The sequence below is a fragment of the Macrobrachium nipponense genome, chromosome 37 (genome assembly GCF_015104395.2).
Source record: "Macrobrachium nipponense isolate FS-2020 chromosome 37, ASM1510439v2, whole genome shotgun sequence".
NCBI classification, from domain to species: domain Eukaryota; kingdom Metazoa; phylum Arthropoda; class Malacostraca; order Decapoda; family Palaemonidae; genus Macrobrachium; species Macrobrachium nipponense.
Genome location: NC_061097.1, coordinates 13,194,959 through 13,215,663, shown reverse-complemented (window position 1 = coordinate 13,215,663; position 20,705 = coordinate 13,194,959). Strand labels below are relative to the sequence as shown.

Here is a 20,705-nt window from a genome sequence, read left to right as displayed (position 1 = left end):
CAAAAAGCTAAAGACAACAAGAACCTGTTTTGCTAAAAAGAGAAGAAGAGACAAGAGGGACCTGCATAGCTAAATAAAAGCCAAAGACAACTGGGACCTGTATAGCTAAAAAGCTAATGACTGGCAGGTGGGACCTGTTTTGCAAAAAAAAAAAAATAAAATAAATAAATAAATAAATAAATAAATAAAAAAGATAACCGGGGCTTCCATAACTAAATAAAAGCTAAATAAAACTGGGAGACCTGTATAGCTAAAGAAAAGCTAAGACACACAGGGAGCTGTTTTGCTAATCAAAGCCGAAGACATCAAGAACCTGTTTTGCTACAACAAAAAATCTAAAGAAAACAGGGACTTGTTTTGCTAAACAATGCTCGAGACAACAAGGACCTGTTTTGCTAAAAAAAAAAAAAAAAAGAAAGCTTAAGGCAACAGGGACCAGCATAGCTAAAAAAATGTTCAAGACAACAGGGACCAGCATAGCTAAAAAATGTTCAAGACACCTTGGACCTGCATAGCTAAAAGAAAAAATGTTAAGACAACGTCGACCTGCATAGCTCACAAAAAAGAAAGAAACAAAAAGAATCTGAATAGAACAGTGACCTGCATAGCTAAAAAAAAATAAATAAAAAAAAAAAATAAAGACGAAAGTACCTGAAAGCAGAGGAAACAAAGAATCGACGATCACTCCAAATGCAGACGATGAAGTAGCGGCATAATTGTTTTGTTTGTTTGTATGGTGTTTTTACGTTGCATGGAACCAGTGGTTATTCAGCAACGGGACCAACGGCTTTACGTGACTTCCAAACCACGTCGAGATTGAACTTCTATCACCAGTAATACACATCTCTAACCACTCAGTGGAATGCCCGAGAATCGAATTCGCGGCCACCGAGGTGGCAGGCCAAGACCAGTAGCACTTATCTAGCCCAGGCCAGAAGGAAACAAGAAAAAAAATGGGGACAAAGAGAAAAAAGTGTTTAATAACGATTGGGGAAATGGAATGAAATGGCTGATTTCTGGTCTCAATCCTCAGTCAAAGCTTCCTACAGAAGTCTTGCAAATTCAAAGATTTTTGGGTAATAACTGATCTGCAAACGGATACGAAGACAATCATACTGGACGTACAAACTTACTTTCACCGTAATCTTCGATTATATTTGCTAACAGATAAATAATCGAAATAGAATGAAAAAATGAAAAAAAATAAAAACTGGGAATATAGGTTACTCTAAATACAGTGCAAGGTCGACAGTGACTCATTTACTCTATATGTAACTGATGTATATGAATACCAGACTTCATCTAATTACTGCCATATCAATAAATTCTTGCACTCAACAGAAAATATGGTAAAAAATGGGCTGAACAATTGAGGTTTCTGTACACCGTACTCTCAGCCAAGACTCATGATACTCTAAACCCCGGCCCCTGAAACTTTCAGCCACAGCCCGGTGTGGTCTGTGTAATATTGGCACCTCTGGCAGGGCCAGATGCACGTTTAAGGTTAAATTTAACATTAAATGAAATCAAAATTGCTGAGGCTAGAGGGCTGCAATTTGGTAGGCTTGATGATTAGAGGGTGGGTGATCAACATACCAATTTGCAACCCTCTAGCCTGAGTAGTTTTCAAGACCTGAGAGCGGAAAGAAAAGTGCGGACGGGCAGACAAATCATGTCTTTACAGAAAACTAGAAATGGGGGCTGTTCACTCCAAGCAAGCCATTTGCCATAACTGACGGATATAAAATGAATTCTTATTCTATTTAGTCTATTGGCCGCCATTACTGCCTGGTCAGGAATGACATGTCTTCAGTATTAACACTGTTATCAGACAAAATAGCTACTGAAACGATAACCAAAGCATGAAAGGGAATGAAGAGTGAACTAAGTCTACGGAGTCCACACAGCCGTTTTCTATAACGCTCATTTGCAAAAATAATGACCTAGTTTAGGTTTCATAATTTACGGGAGATTGTTACCACACAATAGTCTGAGGGTGACATGCATTTACCTCTGAGTAGTTTTGCTTTCCTAGATGCTTTGTCGGAAAACTTAGAGTTTACGAATTTTTCTGAATATACCCTAGGAAAAAGTCTTATGTTATACACAACGCATATACTTTGTAGCTCCTCAGATGTTGAAAATTGAAATATTCTTACATTTATTTACATTTATTTATTGAACTCAATAAATTATGACAAGGGAAACGGTTCACTAAACAGTGCAAATATACTTAGGGTAGACTAGAATATTTATCAAAAATTTCATAAAGGTAAATGGTACACCCTCGGCATACTCATCCAAGACATGATTACTTTGCTATCAGCCTCTTATTTTGTTTAATGAAAGCAAACTTCTACCTGTCATCTATAAACACTGTAGGGGTTCATATTAGTCCTAACTTGCCTTGGAGTGATCACATGATTAAAATAACTACTGTTCTTAAACTATCATTTTCTTGTTCAAAGTTCAGTTCATCGTGTCTTATCTTTGTTCATTATACTGCCCTTGTGACTGGATGCTTCTTTCATTGTTTCTATTTTCAGCTGAGATGAATCATAGAGGAATCCTCTGGTCAGTGACCCTGGCCTCATCTTTTATCTAAATAGCCCTTAACACCGACCATAAGGTGGCCTAGCTCTTTTTTTTAAGGGTATTATTCATGCTATCAGCCTATTAAATTACGGAGAGAAGACCTTCGCTCGGACGGCTCAAAACCTTATGGTATTATTAATCAGGTTCACACATTTACTCAGTGTTAGTCCCTCTGCTGCTCACCCTCGACATTTATTCTCTCACAATTTTCCTGATTCCTTTTATCCTCTCCTGGAGGTGACTCTACAACTTTTTTTAGGTTACATCTCCGTTCTCTTTTCTAGTTATCTTTCTTCTCTTTTCCTGACAGCTAAACCGATATTCTTTTTGTATTCTATCTCTAACAGTTTTTTCAATACAACTATCTACCAAGCTTTAAAAACACGAATGACCCATACCGGTATAATAAAACGTATATGTGCCGTCATAAGCACCACAATCACGTTAAAACGACGCACCATAAATGACGCAAGAGAACTCGGTCAAATCGCATCTCTGCCAGGCCACAGGACACCTATAGGACAGAAATCTTTTACTGAGTTTGACCTTCTTCAATACAATGTATTCTATATAAATGTAAATCGCTGTAAACTGTGTCGTTAAAGATGCTATAGCTGGTTCACTTACGGTAGATTCTTGGATGAGCCCTATGCTTATGAGACGCTTGTTTGGCGGCCGCTGATTGGCTGGTAACGGGAGGTAGGCAGCTTCCAGCCAATCAGCGGCCGCCTAACAAACGTCTTGCAGGCATAGGGCTCATCCAAAAATCTACCGTAAGTGAACCAGCTATAGGTGATACGATGATGAAAACCTTCAAATCTGGGGTTATCGGGGTTGAACGGTGAACAAGGAAAAGAATCTTAGAACAAACACACAAAAATTTAATTAAAAGAACATTAAATTTTATAGTGTCCGTTCCAATTAGACGAGAACTTCTGTAGCTAGGAGTGAGTAAAACACTCTTAAAGTAAATTATGTGAATAATTAACAACGTGACAATGCTCTTCTGTATATTAATGCATTACAAGATCCTGTTGCTATCTATCTGAATTCATCCCACCGTGGGCCATTTGGAAAATTCCGAATTAAGTTTGGTTTCCCCAGAGCAAAGATGATATAAATTTCCGGTTGACAGGATGTAAACAAGGGGTCGCTCAAGATGGAAAATCGACCTGTTCCTTTGCAGATGTCGGGAAGGCTAAGGGAGATGGGAATGTTCCATTCAGAAGCTGCTGTGCAGTTCGACTGACTCTTATTTTTAAATTGAGAAAGGGGTTCAAAGTCAACAGACTACTGTATACTACATGAAAGATCTACATGAAAAGGTTACTCCCGTTGCGTTAATTCCAACATTATTTCCGGAGGGGACTGAACTGAATACTTAAAATTCAGGCCAAAGGCCAAGCACTGGCACTGGGAACTACGAGGCCATTCAGTGCTGAAATGGAAATTGGCAGTGAAAGGTTTGAAAGGTGTCACTGGAGGAAAACCTCGGAGTTGAATCCATTGTTAAGAGAGGGTGGAAGGTAAGATGGAAGAAAGAGAATATGAAAGGCGGTACAGTAAAGGGAACGAAAGGGGTTGCAGTTAGAGGCCGAAGGCACGCTGTTAAGAACCGCAAGTAGTGCCTATAGTGCACCGCATGAGGTGCGCTGACGGCACCAACCCCCTACGGTGCGGAGTAGACTGAGCACTATAATAGGTGCCCAGTGACCTTTGAAGACATGACACTCGAAAACCGCCGATCAGCCAAATAATCACAGAGCATTACATATTTTTAAAAAATACCCATACTTTACAATAGGTGAGATGGTTTCCATGGCGACAAATTGTCATATCTTTCTTGATATTCACTAACTTTAAAAAGTATCTTTAAGGTTTTACAAGAAAAAGTGTTTCCACCAAACTTCATCAAAACTATTCTTCTCTTCTCGAGGTGTTTTGATAACGCAGAAAAACACCACACAGCCACGAGTGAAAATTCATCGTTTCCCAGTTAAAACGATTCCTATCATATTCTCTCTCTCTCTCTCTCTCTCTCTCTCTCTCTCTCTCTCTCTCTCTCTCTCTCTCAAGAATGCACAGACATTAAATGAAACCGACGGCTTACTCTGAAGAAGCACAAGATTGCAAGAACCGTTCGGTTTGAAGAGTGTTAAAATATTCCCACTGGAAAGGAATTATGGAAATGAGACAACATTGATATGCAGAGGCAGAGACGGCAACAGGTGGCCCCTCGCCCACAAGTTTCATCATTGGCTTGACAAAATTCTCTCCTGGAAACAGAGGCTTTGTTTCCATGAGAGCTTACGGAGTCTAAGCATTTGTCCGGCCTACTCAAAAGCCCTAGGAATGTTCTTTTTATTCAGTGCATTTATTAGCGTCTTAGCTCCGACTATATTTGGTGAAATTCAGGTGGCCTGGCTCATCGCTGTCTCTTTTTAGTTTTCTGTTAAAGAAAGCTATTGAGATGGCTACATGTTTGTCCCTTCACACTTTTTCTGTCCGCCCTCAGATTATGAAAACTGCTGAGGCTAGAGGGCTGCAAATTGGTAAGTTGATCATCCACCCTCCAATCATCAAACATACCAAATTGCAGCTCTCTAGCCTCAGTAGTTTTTAAGATCTGAGGGCGAACAGAAAAAGTGTGGACGGACAGACACAGCCAGCTCAATATCTTTCTTTTACAGAAAAATAAAAAGACAGCAGTCTAAACGAGGCAGGACACAGGAATTTCACAAATCATAGTCGGAGCTAAAGCAATAATTAATGCAGTTAATAATAATAATCATTCTATAAGCTTTTGAGTAGGTTATATTTTATTGCAGGTTACAGTTGGCTACGATCGTGCGTCTGGCAACACAACAACGCAGACCACTACGCCCGGCTGAGAGTTTCATACAGCATTATATATATCCTGTACAGAAAATTGCATTTTACCGAAGTTTTTTTTTCAGTTGGTTTATTTCCCTGGCGGCTCTCAATTATCTTACATCTGGCAGTTTCCCCAGGGGCGTTTTTCGTTCTTACTGACACCAAGCATTTCACCTTTTATCGTTAACTTATTCCGTGCTCGGCAAATGACATATTAAGAGACATGCGCATAATTACATCATTTTCTAAAGAGTCAAAGTTTTTACAAATAACAAACACTGTGATAAAGGCGCAAAGTCGAGACAGAGAATGATATGTGGCGGTGTAAGAAACCTTAGCAGAGAGACAAGGACAATAAACATAATCATCCCAATCCTTAACGTCTGATTTATTTGGAGGATTTCAGTAATAGAATAATGAAGTATGAAGAAAGCCAAACAAGGTCACAAAAACATCTCTGCTTCAACTACTCAAGGGGAAAATTTCTTCTTTTCTGAGTTCTTGCAGACGCGCCAGTTGTCTTAGTCACAATATGCAAATGTGGATATTATTCATTTTTAACATGGACTCGAGATGATGACTCTAAATGAACAACGCTGCTGAAGTGATCATAAATCTTGGTGGATTTCTCCGTGTACGAAATATATCGTTTATGACTGCTTTCGCATACATGGACTGACTACAAGCATACGTATGTACATATCCGTATACACTGTAATATGTATAATATATGCTAAACCTTCGAGCATGGATGTCTATGTAATCCTTTGTCTTCCATATAAATATGAATAAAAATGAGAGCAACTCTTAATAATAATAATAATAATAATAATAATCTAATAATAATAATAATAATAATAAATAATAATAATGTAATAATAATATTATAATAATATATAGAATCAGTTCCACTGATGCTGCCATTCTCTTTTGCAAAACATGCTTGAAAGAGGGTCTCCTCCTTCAATAATAATAATAATAATAATAATAATAATAATAATAATAATAATAATAATATATTATTATTATTATTATTATTATTATTATTATTATTATTATTATTATTATTATTATTATTATTATGACGTCGAAAATGAAAGTGATAAGAAAGGGTCATGACGGCATGTTCCCATAGTAGGTAGGTACTTGACGTATCCAACGATAGGTCAGACCAACAAACTTTTATTCAGCTTATTAATAAAGGCGCCATTGTGAAAGAGCGTGACGCCGGGCTGAACAATATATGTGTCATTGAAATTCATTTAGTTTGTATAAGAGATTGTACAAAATCTACTGTACTTAATTTTGTAATTTGGACCAAATACTCTTTTGTAAAATTCATATTATTTTGCATTGTGGTCAATAAATATATCTATCTATCTATCTATCTATCACAACAAAGAGCTTCTTAGCGGTAGGCCACCGTTGTTACGCACAGAAAAATAAATGCATGGATATATACTGCGTTTCATTACGCAGATGTTATTTGCACTGTTGTTGTTGTTGTTGCTGCAAATAGCATTCATTTCTATGAAACAAATCAAAAGGTTCTATTAATCTCGAGGGAAAACTTCCAAAGAACTGGACGCTCTTGTAGACAACAGAGAATCACGACAAGGATAAACAAGTAAATAATGCGGTTTTCTGTACAGCGCAAAATCAAACCCACCGAAAATAGATCTGTCTTTCGGTGGTCTCGCTATAATGCTATATGAACCGAGGCCCATAAAGCTTTCACCCACGGCCCGGGGGTGGCCTGTCCTATAGCGTTGCCAGACGCACGGTTATTGCTACATGTAATCTTAAATAAAATAAAAACTATTGAGGCTAGAGGGCTGCAATTTGGTATGTCTGATGATGGGAGGGTGGATGATCAACATACCAACTTGCAGCCCTCTAGCCTCAGCAGTTTTTCAGATCAAAGGGCGGACAGAAAAAGTCCGGACGGACAGACAAACAGCCATCACAATAGTTTTCTTTTACAGAAAATGAAAAATGAAAAATAATGCAATGAACAGATAGATAAACGAATCCATAAAATTCTATTTATACGTAACCAGTTGTTGAGAAAACTAGAATGGAAACATTTTCAAAAAATGTCAAGACCACGAAACGAAACTTCGAAGGACCGCTGGTAGGAGCGGCGGCGGCGGTATGATACCATGGCATACCAACAGAATACAGATGGCGACAATTTACTAAACGAGCACCGCTCTCGCCAATTCCCTAGGCGCACCAGACACTACAGGTGATAGCGGAACTTCTCAAATGTAAAAAAGAAAAAAAATTAGCAAATAAATAAAATGAAATAAAAAAGGATAAAAGTGATGGTTTATATCGTAAACACCCTTATTCGAAAAAATAAAAACACATTTTGGCCATTTACTCTCGATTTAAAAATCATGTTTGTTTATCTGTATTAGATTTGTTCTTCAAGTTCACGGAAAAGGATGACTTCAAGTTACCGGTAACACAAGTTAGCGTCAAATATTCAGATTCATTAAGCGGTGAATGACCGGTGCTCTGCGAATTCCTGGGTGGGGGCGTAGCGCGAAATCGGTTAATCAATAAGGCTTTAGTTTTGCTCGAGTTCAGTCTCTGCTCCCACCAACTGAACCAAATTTCTATCAAGGGTGCTAGCAAGCAACTTCACTGTGGATTCGGGAACAGAGAATTCCTTCTCCATGAGCCGCATCACCTCCGCGCTAAAACTAGTTCTATCCAGTCAACAATCACGTCACTAGCAAATCTAAAAACAAGTAAAATGGCATCGAAGAAACTCTCAGCCCCGGCTCATGAAACTTTCAGTCATCCCGCTAGTGGCCTGTGTTGTTGGCACCTATAGAGCTGCCAGATGCGCGATCATGGCTAACTTTAACCTTAAATAGAAATAAAAACTAACGAGGCTAGAGGGCTGCAATATGGTATGTTTGATGATTGGAGGGTGGATGATCAACATACCAGTTTGCAGCCCTCTAGCCTCTGTAGTTTTTAGATCTGAGGGCGGACAGAAAAAATGCGGATGAACAGTTACGTATATAGTTATCTTATCTCAATAGTTTTCTTCTACAGAAAACTAAAAAGGGTTCCATAGTATAGACATGATGGGCATAGACTATTTATTATTATTATTATTATTATTATTATTATTATTATTATTATTATTATTATTATTATTATTATTATCACCGTTCAAAAGATGATCCCTATTCATATGTAACAAACACACAAAGACCAGTGATGTGAAAGAAGTAACAGAAGGCAATGGGAAATACAGAAAGAGGAAATCTATTATTACAAAAACAGATAATTTAACAAATTATTAATAAATAAAAATGTAAGAAAAATGTTAAAGTTGAACTGTGTTAGTGTAGTAAATGCCCTGCATCTTGCTTGAAGTTCTGAAGTTCCAATTGCACGATATCCTCAGGGAGGTTGTTCCTCAGTCCAACGGTGTGAGGAATAAACGGCCTCTGGAACTGAGAAGTTCGACACCGAGGAACATTAATGCATATTGGTGCAGCTGTTCAGCAAATCTGGTTCCTTTCGGTAGGATAAAAGGGTCTTGGATCATCGTGAATGTGACAGATCATTGTTAATAAAAAAAAAAAAAACTTAGGAAAAAGTGACAAACAAGAGACCATCCGTTGATGGTCCAAGTCACAGCTGCTAATATTAGGAAACAAAAGCCTACCACCACGAACGAATCTATCCAAACGAGACCAATCTCTGACAGATGCAGACATCCACACTGGAGAACAGTCTCGTAAAGGAAGCAAAAATGACCTGAAACAGGTTGCGCTGATTTTATGGCAGTCATAAATGTATGAGGCCTTACGAACTACTATACCTAACTTTCGTGAGGCACTCGCTGAATCTTTCATGAGATGTTTCTTAAAAGCAAGATGTGAGTCAAATGTTGCACCTAGAATAGTTAAAGCTTCAGACTCATTCAGCAAAGTCCCATCCACCTGAGGGGGAGGATGGGGCGGAAAATCTGTGCGAGATCTGCTAATCAATAGTGTTTGTTTTACTGGAGTTCAGCCTCATACACACCCCTCCTCCCTCATCGACTACACCATTCACTGATCCGGTCCATGTCCCGACTGAGGCTGAGGGCAGCTTCATTTCTCATAAAAAGGAGACTTTACTACACCCACAAGTGTTGTATCATTGGTATACATTATAATCTTGTTTTCCAGGCCAACAGCCATATTTGAAACTGCATTAACCTTTACCACAGGACACCTATACCAGTGTGGATGATATCTAAAAATAAACCTAAAAAACTTGAGTTATGAAACCCGAATATAGGAGCCTTATTTGTAAGTCTACGGTCGCGTTTGCCACAGTTGATCACTTTTGTATTTACCCTAATGTCCATGTCGTCTCTAGAGCATAAGTAGCTGGAACTAAAATATCATCACTAGAAATAAAAAAAAACAATACTGTCGCCACGGTCACGAACATAATCGAATGCATTTCATTACCAAAGGAAAATTCTCACTACTTCTCATTAAACTCTCCCTTCAATGTCTAAATCCTCATGCGATGCACTGTAGGCATTACTTAAGGTTCTTTGCAGCGTGTCTCTGGTCCGTACCTGCAACCACTTTCGTTCATTTCACTGTACCTCCTTTCATATTCTCTTTCTTCCATCTTGATTCATAGCGCAACTGCTTTGAGGTTTTCCTCCTGTTACACCTTTCAAATCTTTTACTGTTAATTTCCGTTTCAGCGCTGAATGACCTCATAAGTCCCAGTGCTTGGCCTTTGGCCTCAGTTCTATATTCAATTCAGTTCAATTCGCCATCTTAAGCACTGAATGGCTGAGAATGAGCCAGTGCTTGGAATTACAGCAGAAATTTTCATCAATCAGTTACTACTTGTATGGAAGATTAGTCATTTGAATTTGCTTTCGTTCGTGAAGATGATCAGTGCGAATTATTTAAAGGTAAGTCAAGTTGAATATTAATTTTTGCTTTCCATCGTACTGAAATGCTTTAGCTTTATTTTCGGTTATTTAAATACGTGTCCCAAGTTTACTTCTCATATAAACTAAACTTAGGAAATTAATGTCAACGTCCCAAAAGAAATTGACTTAAGAAAATTACTCCTGTAATGCCACGTACAGCTCATTCTCAGCCATTCAGCGCTTAAAATGGCGAATGAGACTGAATTAAATATAGAATTTGAGCCAAAGGCCAAGCACTGGTACCTATGAGGTCAGTCAGCGTTGAAACGGAAATCGACAGTCAACGTTAGAAAGGTGTAACAGGATGAAAACCTCAAAGCAGCTGCACTATGAATCAGTTGTTAGGAGAGGGTGGAAAGTAAGATGGAAGAAAGAGAATATGAAAGGAGGTACGGTAAGAGGAACGAAAGGGGTTGCAGCTAGGGGCCAAAGGCACGCTGCAAAGAACCTTAAGTAATGCCTACAGTTCACCGAATGAAGATTTAGACAGTGAAGAGGAGAGTTGGAGTGGGTTGTTTGTTTGTTTGTATGGTGCTTTTACGTTGCATGGAACTGGTGGTTATTCAGCAACGGGACCAACGGCTTTACGTGACTTCCAAACCACGTCGAGGGTGAACTTCTATCACCAGAAATACACATCTCTCACTCCTCAATGGAATGGCCGAGAATCGAACCCGCGACCACCGAGGTGGGACGCAAGATGGAAGAAAGGATGCCGGAGTGAAAGTAAAGTGTACTGACAGCACACTGTTCCCCCTAAGTGGGGGATCCAGAAGACCTCAGAGAGGTCAATTTATGACCCGAAATTCACTTGGAATAATCAAAATAATTCAGATTTTACCTTCATAATAATTTGTTTTACAATGAAGCTTTTATACACAATAATTAACTGCACTTATAAATTGTCAGATACAATAAAAAAACTCATTTTATGTGAGTTGCTTTGAGCAAAAATAACACTCACTTAATGTAAATGACGATGAAAAGATCTAATAGAAATAATCTATAATCATTCTATTAAAATCATTTATGATCATATATTATTACTACGCAATAATTCATAAAACTAAAATCCTTATTAATTATCATTACTAACCACAGTGATTTAGAATGGCAATCTCCACTTTACCAAAGCTTAAAAGCAGGTCATTTGAAACCCAGTCATACAAAACAACAGTATGAATTTGCACTGAGCAAGTGAAATCAATCCAGCATAAAAGCTTCAGTGAATTAAAATGACTCAAACGAAATATTATTACTTATCAGGATGTCATGTCACTACCCATTTTCTGCTTTTAAATCAGTCAATCCATCGTTTACCAGTGAGAGAGTAATGAAGTGGAAATACATATATACATACATATATATATATATATATATATATATATATATATATATATATATATATATATATATATATATATAAATATATTTATATATATTATATATATATATATATATATATATTATATTATATGTATATATGTATTTCCACTTCATTACTCTCTCACTGGTAAACGATGGATTGACTGATTTAAAAGCAGAAATGGGTAGTGACATGACATCCTGATAAGTAATAATATTTCGTTTGAGTCATTTCAATTCACTGAAGTTTTTATGTTAGACTGATTTCACTTGCTCAGTGCAAATTCATACTGTTCATCATAACTGTGGTTGTTTTGGTTGACTGGGTTTCAAATGACCTGCTTTTAAGCTTTGGTAAAGTGGAGATTGCCATTCTAAATCTGTGGTTTATATATATTTATATATATATAATATATATATATATCTATATATATATATATATATATAAAGATATATATATATAGATATAATATATCTATATATATATATATATGTGTGTGGTGTGTGTGTGTGTGTGTGTGTGTGTGTGTGTGTGTGTGTGTGTGTATATTGCCAATTCATTACTCTTTCACTGGTAAACGATAGATTGATATATATATATATATATTATATATATATATATATATATATATATATAATAAAAAGTGATAAAACCGCAGAATTGAAAGAATACGAACTTCAAGCTTAGTAATACAACTTAGGGGGTCGACCCTCCCGGGGCAGGTATACCACGTTGTGCCTTAGGTTTGGGGTAGGCTAGGTTAGTATGTATCCTTGAAAGTACTATTCGCATAATATGTGTCACTGCTTTTATTTATCACCTTCGATTTATCACTCATTTGCGATGTCATTCCTTCGATACTAATCCGACTACTACTCAGCATTTAACAAACATGTACAGAATAAACAACGTACTCCGTACAAAAGACGGATCATTCTAACAAAAATAAAGTGGCCGTGAAGAACTGAAAACCAAATGAAAACAAGTGGTCTGTGCGCGTATGCGCGCTGGTGGAAATTAATTAACTTGAGAAGAGACACGTACACGACTTACCTTAGCCTACTTGACATTATTAATGAGAGAAACAGACTTGAGTTTTTTTTTTTTTTTTTTTTTTACTTATCATTATTCTTGTGCACTGAATTTTCGAGAAAGAAAACTACAAATAATCTTCGCTGTACAGTCAAAACAAGGTTACGAAGCGCACATGAAGAAAACTTAACAGAATCAAAAGGCCACTTTAAAAGAAAATGCAGGCCATTGTATTTCACAGCAAAAAGTGGCGGGTAGAGAATGTGCATGTATGATATATAAAAATGAAAGAATAAGTAAGAACATCCATGAATACGCTTGACAAAAAAAAAATAAAGAGAGCAGAAAGCAGAGTTCGTTCATGATTCATTCAAAGGGTAACTACTGAGCTCAAATGACGAAGGAAAGAGGAGTCATGTCAGCAAGCAAAACTGACAGACACGTTCACAACGAGCACTACTAAATCAAGTGACAGTCAAATCTTTCAAGATTGATAAATTCATAAGTATAACTAAACTTTGTATTAAAACGCACATAAAGCTGCTAGGTTTTCGGTGGCTCTCATCAACTGTTTAAATAAGTTACACTTAATAATGTTAAAACGAAGGACTTACGAATGGCAACACTGAGACATACATGAAACCTCCAATGGAGACACTCTACCTGATCAGATCCCCGTGATGTTAACCACTTTTATTTTTATAAACAAACTAAGGAAATTGAGACAATAGGATTTCCATTCAAAACCACCCCAACACAAATACTTAGCTAACAGTAAATGAGAAACACCACAATCTGCCAGAAAAGAGAAACAACTCGAAATGGCTTACTCACCTCGTTGTCATCTGTACTTGGTTCCGGGAAGTGGTATTTGGCGGCCACAGAAGAGGAGAATCCGAGTCCGACGGGAGGGCAGGAGAGACAAAAAGCATTTTTAATTATGTTATAATCGAAAAGTGTCTGTTTCCGAGATATTCTACGCCCCGAGGATGATTTAGGGGAGGGGGATTTATCGGGGGAAGGGGATGCCTGCATGGGGGTCGGGGATGATGAAGAGGAAGGGGAGACAGGCGAGATGGGAGCGGGAACAGGATACTTTTGGTTTTGACTGGGGATTTCATGAGTGAAATGAGCGTGAAGCGATTTTCCTGCATCTTTGCACAACGGACTATCACCATCAGGTTCCAATTTAGTGGGGGGCGAATTCTGCCTGCTGAGGGATGCACAGGAGGATGCAGAGCTGTAGAAGCTCGTCTGAGTCTGGACGTGTGTCCTCTCGTGGGGTGGCTGTGGTCGTGGCCGACGGGAAAGCCTCGGTGAGGCTGGTGCCGAAGATGAGGGCGTTGTCGCAGCAGGAGCAACACCGTGGGCACAACTGTAAGCTCCTGGTGGAGCTCCAGCACTGGACAGGCTAGATACAGAGCCTCCGTAGGTTGTTGCAATTCTTCCAAGGTTGGAGGAATGATGTCCACAAAAAGTATTCTGCTGCTCTGACATCCCCACACTCGTCAGTATCCCAGTTCCACAGGATGAACTTTGGCCTGAGAATCGCGTAGCAGTTCCTGGACAGTGATGGGGACACACACCAGATTTCCATCCTGGGGCATTGTAGCTTGGAGCACCTTTGAATCCTCGGCCTGACTTTTTATCACCAGCTTCTGCAGCAGTTAAGTTCACAGGCCTCACAGTAGCATTTGTAAGCACTGGATATTGAGCCGGCAGAACTTGTCTCATCCCAGGCATAGGTTTAGGCTTATGGCAATCTGGGCGGCCAAAATTGGGACCTTGGCTTTGTAACGCCGAGGAAAATTCCTTCAGTGGCTGCATTGTTGCACTACAGCTATTCAACAACTTATGTTTTGGGCCAGTTTTAAAATGTTTGTTGGTTGCTTATGTTACACAACTAAATTAACTTGAAGTGAAGATGTCATAATTACTTTCTGCAAAATCCATACATTTATAGTTTTTATAATTATAAGTATCACACTAATTATTACTACCATTGTTTCTACTGCTAACTGAATAACAGAAATAAATCTGGTATTATTGAGCTGGCATCAGCATGTATCTAAGAGTTGCGATGATTCACTGTATAGCTCCTGGAGGCAGGTTCAATTTGGCTTTAGAACTAGTCAGATTTATCTCATTCAACTGCCAGAAACATTGACACCCATATACTGTACATAAAACAGACATTTAAGGTGATGATGAGGATTATTATTATTATTATTGCTGTCAATCATGAAAACGAATCTTTTCAAATATACAAGTATTAATTACACAGATATTTGGGACCAAGTTCAGGTTCTAATTACACAGAGAGCTTCTGATGTTCTCTGTTATACAGTGAAAAATAAACATGGGTAATTTTATTGTTCCTATAAGTGCACATGTGTTTGTGAAAATTAATTATTATTATTACAGATGATAGCTGCATTAGGAGAGTTCAATCTGTAATGGAATTATTCAGTTCTTAGAATGATTCCCTCTTTTGTGGGATTAAAAACATGCAGAAATAATTCAATATTCATATGATTCATTGAGAGATATGGCCACATTCATGGGGAAGGGTGATAGGAATATGCAAAAAATTATTGGTTCAAGTTTTGCGCGAAATGACAACGGCCATAACGAGTGTTGATGAATAGAATTATTAGGAGTAGGTGGTAATGTTTAAGGGCAATGGTGGACTAGCAAGTTGTCATGGAGGCATAACAGGTTTCCATCGGGAATTGGTTTACCAGGGCATAAATGCCAGCCAATCAGCAACAAGCACCTGCTGACTCAGTATGACCGAAAGTTAATACTTTATGTGGGTACTCAGTCATCTTTGAAGTTAGTGAACAGGATATTTCTGCTGTATAATTCTATACTTTCAACCCCAATCGCATTGATATTTACTTTTTTTTCATCCTAGCATTTCCGTATCCATTGCTCCACTTCACCTACAAATAATCCAACCTCCAGATCACAAGCGGTTGAAGGCCCCATTAGGCATATGCCATGAATGGTACATTGGGGGATTCCCTCATGCTTAACCCTAAGTCCCTATTTGAAGGTTTCACATTTTTAATTTCCTTTTCATGTTGTTGTCATAACATCTGAGGAAAGGAGAGAGCCTTCAGCAGATGATTTGCAAGGAAGGTTTATTCCACAATCCTCAATCAGTTGTCTTAGTTCCTGAAGGTAACAGACATCCCTCACTCTCACAAAGATATCAGTTATTTACAGAAATGCCTTAGACTCCCCTGTTCCTCAGCATACCTTGTAAGCTGACAGCTGCAGTCCCTTTTACCTATAAATACCTTTACAGACCCTAACTTGAATTTTCACGAAAGGAGTCATATGAGGCTGTCTTGCAGAATTTCCAGAAATTATATAGATTTGATACTATCTTCATCAAGTATTCATAGTTTAATCAGTTGAATTAGTTTCTTAGCCAGATTTTACAGCACTTGGGATCTGGGAGATGATAAAGCAAAGAGTGTTGGTAAGTTTATGGCTTTACCTTAACCACTGGGAATTTTCACCTTTTACTTCACCAACATTATGACCATAGTCAGCTTCTTCAATGAGGGCAGCCACCTGGTCACTCTTCTTTTATGTGTTCTGTGAGGTTCCCCTGGAATCTTGGAATTATAAAGTACTTCTCTAGAGAGAAATGGTTTCCAGTGGCTTACAAATTTGCGGTGCTTGTAAGCACTGCTCCTAAGCAAGGACAGATTTTTTTGCCAAAGCTAACCACCATTATAAGTGTCTTTCACAGCCAGGTACAATGTTTCATATTAAGACGCTCCCTGAAGGATTCAATGGTAATAAGATCTACACAGATGACCTCAATGTATGTTCTACTAGTTTTACGAAGTAACTGAAAATATTGTCAGCTATTTCCCTGTGTTTCCAGAAAAATCAACTTCATGGCAGGCAAGCCACCTACGTGTCACTCAACCTTCCAGCAACTAAAATACCTTGGATGGCCTGGCATGAACTAACACTTGTTTTTATGGTCTTGCCATGTTTGAAAAGGTGAAAGCTCCATGTTAATGGATTCAAGTATTCCGAATACGATGGATGGTTTAACACGGATTCGACAATGCAGTAATCACTACAGAACAAACTCCTCAACGCTAGCAAAGTATACAGAGGAGACATCCACGTGCTCCTTTAATGATCGTTAATAACTATTTTGAGCAGTCAGAGGTGAACTTTTATAGCTCCTCGACTCAGTCAGTGTTCACACCATCTAGGCGTGACTGACTAGATTAATATTGACATCACAGTATCACACAAACAATTATTAAAAAATAATCATTCATAAACACTGAACTTTATGCCTATTCTTCTAAAGGCCCACATACTGTGCTCAATTGATGATGATCTTTCCCATCTAGCCTCGCCTCAACTACTTTGTTAAGCGACCAATGATTATTTTTGCACTAATTCTGTCCAGTCACCGACTATATTTTACTAACATACTAGTCAAAATTGTTTCTCCCTAAGCCTTCTTAGTTAGAAATGACCATTCCCAGCCATCCTGCTCAAATCCTCAGTAAGTGAGAATTCTTCACTTAATAACGACTTTATTAGAAATATAATATAAGCGTTCTTAGTAAATAAGGACAATGAAGATCGCTTCATAACATTAGGGGAGATCAGTTATGATTTTAAAGGTGGACGGGGGCGCTCAACATCCTTTCCTTTAAAGTATGTTTCGTTTAACTGACTGAACATTTCTGGCTTGTTCCCTAAAAATGAAAATCTATTCTCCTCATGACAATACACAAAGCACTACACCCAAGAACGAATGCGGACAGACTATACATAACACGAAAGGAAGGAGGGAAAGGACTACTAAGCATAGAGGACTGCGTCGAGAACAGAGCACTGGGGCAATATTTGAAAACCAGTGAAGACGAGTGGCTCAAGAGTGCGTGGGAAGAAGGACTGATAAAGGTAGACAGGAGAAAGACAAACAGAACAGAAGAATGGCACAACAAACCAATGAACGGACAATACATGAAACAGACTAAAGAACTGGCAAGCGATGAAACTTGGCAATGGCTACAGAAGGGAGAGCTCAAGGACGCAAAAGGAATGATAACAGAGGTACAAGATCAAGCCCGAAGAACCAGATATGTTCAAACAATAATAGATGAAAATAACATCTCACCCTTACGCAGTAGGTGCAATATGAAAAACGAGACCATAAACCACATAGCAAGCGAATGTCCGGCACTTGCACAGAACCAGTACAAAAAGAGGCATAATTCAGTGGCAAAAGCCCTCCACAGGAACCTATGCAAGAAACAACTATCTTACAGTAATAAGTGGTACGAGCACCAACCTGAAAAAGTGACAGAAAACGATCTGGCAAAGATCATCTGGGACTGGTATCAGAACAGATAGGGTGATACGTGCAAATAGACCAGACGTGACATTGATTGACAAAATTAAGAAGAAAGTATCACTCACTGATGTCGCAATATCATGGGACACCAGAGTTGAAGAGAAAGAAAGGGAAAAAATGGATCAGTATCAAGATCTGAAAATAGAAATAAGAAAGACATGGGATATGACAGTGGAAATTGTACCCATAATCTTACGAACACTAGGCACGATCCCAAGATCCCTGAAAAGGAATCTGGAAGAACTAGAGGCTGAAGTAGCTCTAGGACTCATGCAGAAAAGTGTGCTCCTAGAAACAGCGCACATAGTAAGAAAAGTGAGACTCCTAAGGAGGCAGGATGCAACCCAGAACCCCACACTAACCACCCAATCGAATTGGAGGACTGTGATAAACAAAAAAATAATAATAATAAATAATAAATAAAAAATAATAATATTAATAAATAGAATATAACCAATATATAATGCAATTTTCCTGATCACTACATGGAATTAACGCAGGCAGTGATTTAAATAAAGTCATCAGATTTGCTATTTCCCTCACAACAAATTAAATCTAATTGATTTGTTTCGGAGATATCACGAAGATATATGATAATATATATATATATATATATATATATATATATATATATATATATATATATATATATATATATATGTCAAGAGCCAACAGGAAAAATGAAAAGCAGCAGTACCTAGCGCTTTCGTGTATTCTTGATACACCTCATCAGGGTACAGTATATAAAAGAATGAAAAACAGCTTCGAAATATCGAAGGTAAACATAAAAACAAAAAAAGTAAAATACAGAACAACCAAACAGCCTAGTCAAGAAGCAAATGGTCCACAGCCTAGAATTTAAAGGACAACTACAAACGGAAATGGAACTACCAAGCAGTCAATTACATAGTTACAAAGTTGTCAACAATATATTTCGTAAGCCAGTTATCTAGTTTAAAGGACAACTACAAACGGAAATGGAACTACCAAGCAGTCAATTACATAGTTACGAAGTTGTCGACAATACATTACGTAAGCCAGTTATCTAGTTTATATTGTCCGTTGCTAATATTACAAACACTATTTGACTTATATTCTATTATAATAGATTCTATAATGTTTCTTTTAATAATATCTCTACAAAATAAAAATTTCCTTTGAATTTTTCCTATTAATTGCGTGATTAAAATTATTCATATGTAAAATGAGAGCACTCGATGTACTTCCTACACGTACACAATATTTGTTGATTTAATCTTGATGCCAGTAGTTTGCCACTTTGACCAATATATTTTTTATCACAATCGCTGCATGGAATTTCGTAAATGCAACCCGTTTATAAATGTGGAGAGTTCCTTATTAAAATTGTTCTTACAGACTGAGTGTTACTAAAAACAACATTAACATTAAAAACTTTAAACATTTTTGGCAAAGAAAGAAACCTGTTGTCAAAATTATGAGAAATTGAGTTTTTATTTAAGCTTTCTGAGAGTACACTCTCTCCCTGATACAACTATATACTTTTATGGTGGTATTTCTTTTACCTTAACCAATGCTTTCAGTTTGTGTAACTTTTATTTCTCTTTCTGAAAGAGGGAGAGAATTTTTCTCAATTTTAGTGGGCTTCCTACAACAATATATATATATATATATATAGTGACTATGTTTGAATAATACTCACACACACACACACACACACACACACATATATATATATATATATATATATATATATATATAAATATAAATGCTAGACGTGTTAATCAGATGTTTCTACCAGCAGCACCTAAAACCTATGTTCATCAGGTCAATAGAGCGATGCTTGTGCCATCCTCCTATAAAAAAAAAAAGGCGGGGGGGGGGGGAGGGGGGGGGGAATCACCCTCACGTCATCGGAGTGCCATCAACATCAGTATCAGTTCATTTTTGTCTCCTTCATCACCGCCGCGGCCTCATACGAGATGGTCACAGCTGTCTCGTTGACGACAGGTGCTGAGGGGGGGAGGGGAGGGGGCGGGGGCAGGGGACGAAAGAAGGGAACGATATTTGAGGAGCGACGATGACAGGAAAGGACAGAAAGACCGAAGACATTCGAGAAGGACGACACAGAAATCAGCATCATGCTAGAGATCTTTTGATTAGTGAACGGATCTCTCTCTCTCTCTCTCCTCTCTCTCTCTCTCTCTCTCTCTCTCTCTCTCGCCATAATTGCCTCCCCAAGTCTTTCTAATCTGTGGGTTGTTTCTGTATTTGATAAATATTCTTTTCAATTCCTTCCCTCATGGATAGCTGGTGGGGGTTTCCAGCGTCAACTTCTTTCAATTCTGTTCTTCCTGACAGCCTTAAATATCTATTGTTGCCAATAGTGAAAGCTGGGCTGAGAGATCTTCGATGTTTGCGCCTTTATAATAATAATAAAATAATAATAATAATAATAATAATAATAATAATAATAA

General features: G+C 37.9%; 1 protein-coding gene across 1 annotated transcript in view; it reads right to left on the bottom strand.

Moving 5' to 3' along the window:
- The window catches only part of LOC135209028 (septin-2-like), a 205,222-nt gene that overhangs the window by 163,530 nt on the left and 20,987 nt on the right, over positions 1-20,705 (bottom strand). The window contains exon 2 of the mRNA XM_064241572.1: positions 13,677-13,687. Within this exon, the coding sequence (XP_064097642.1) occupies positions 13,677-13,687 (11 nt within the window). The remainder of the gene's footprint in view (positions 1-13,676; positions 13,688-20,705) is intronic.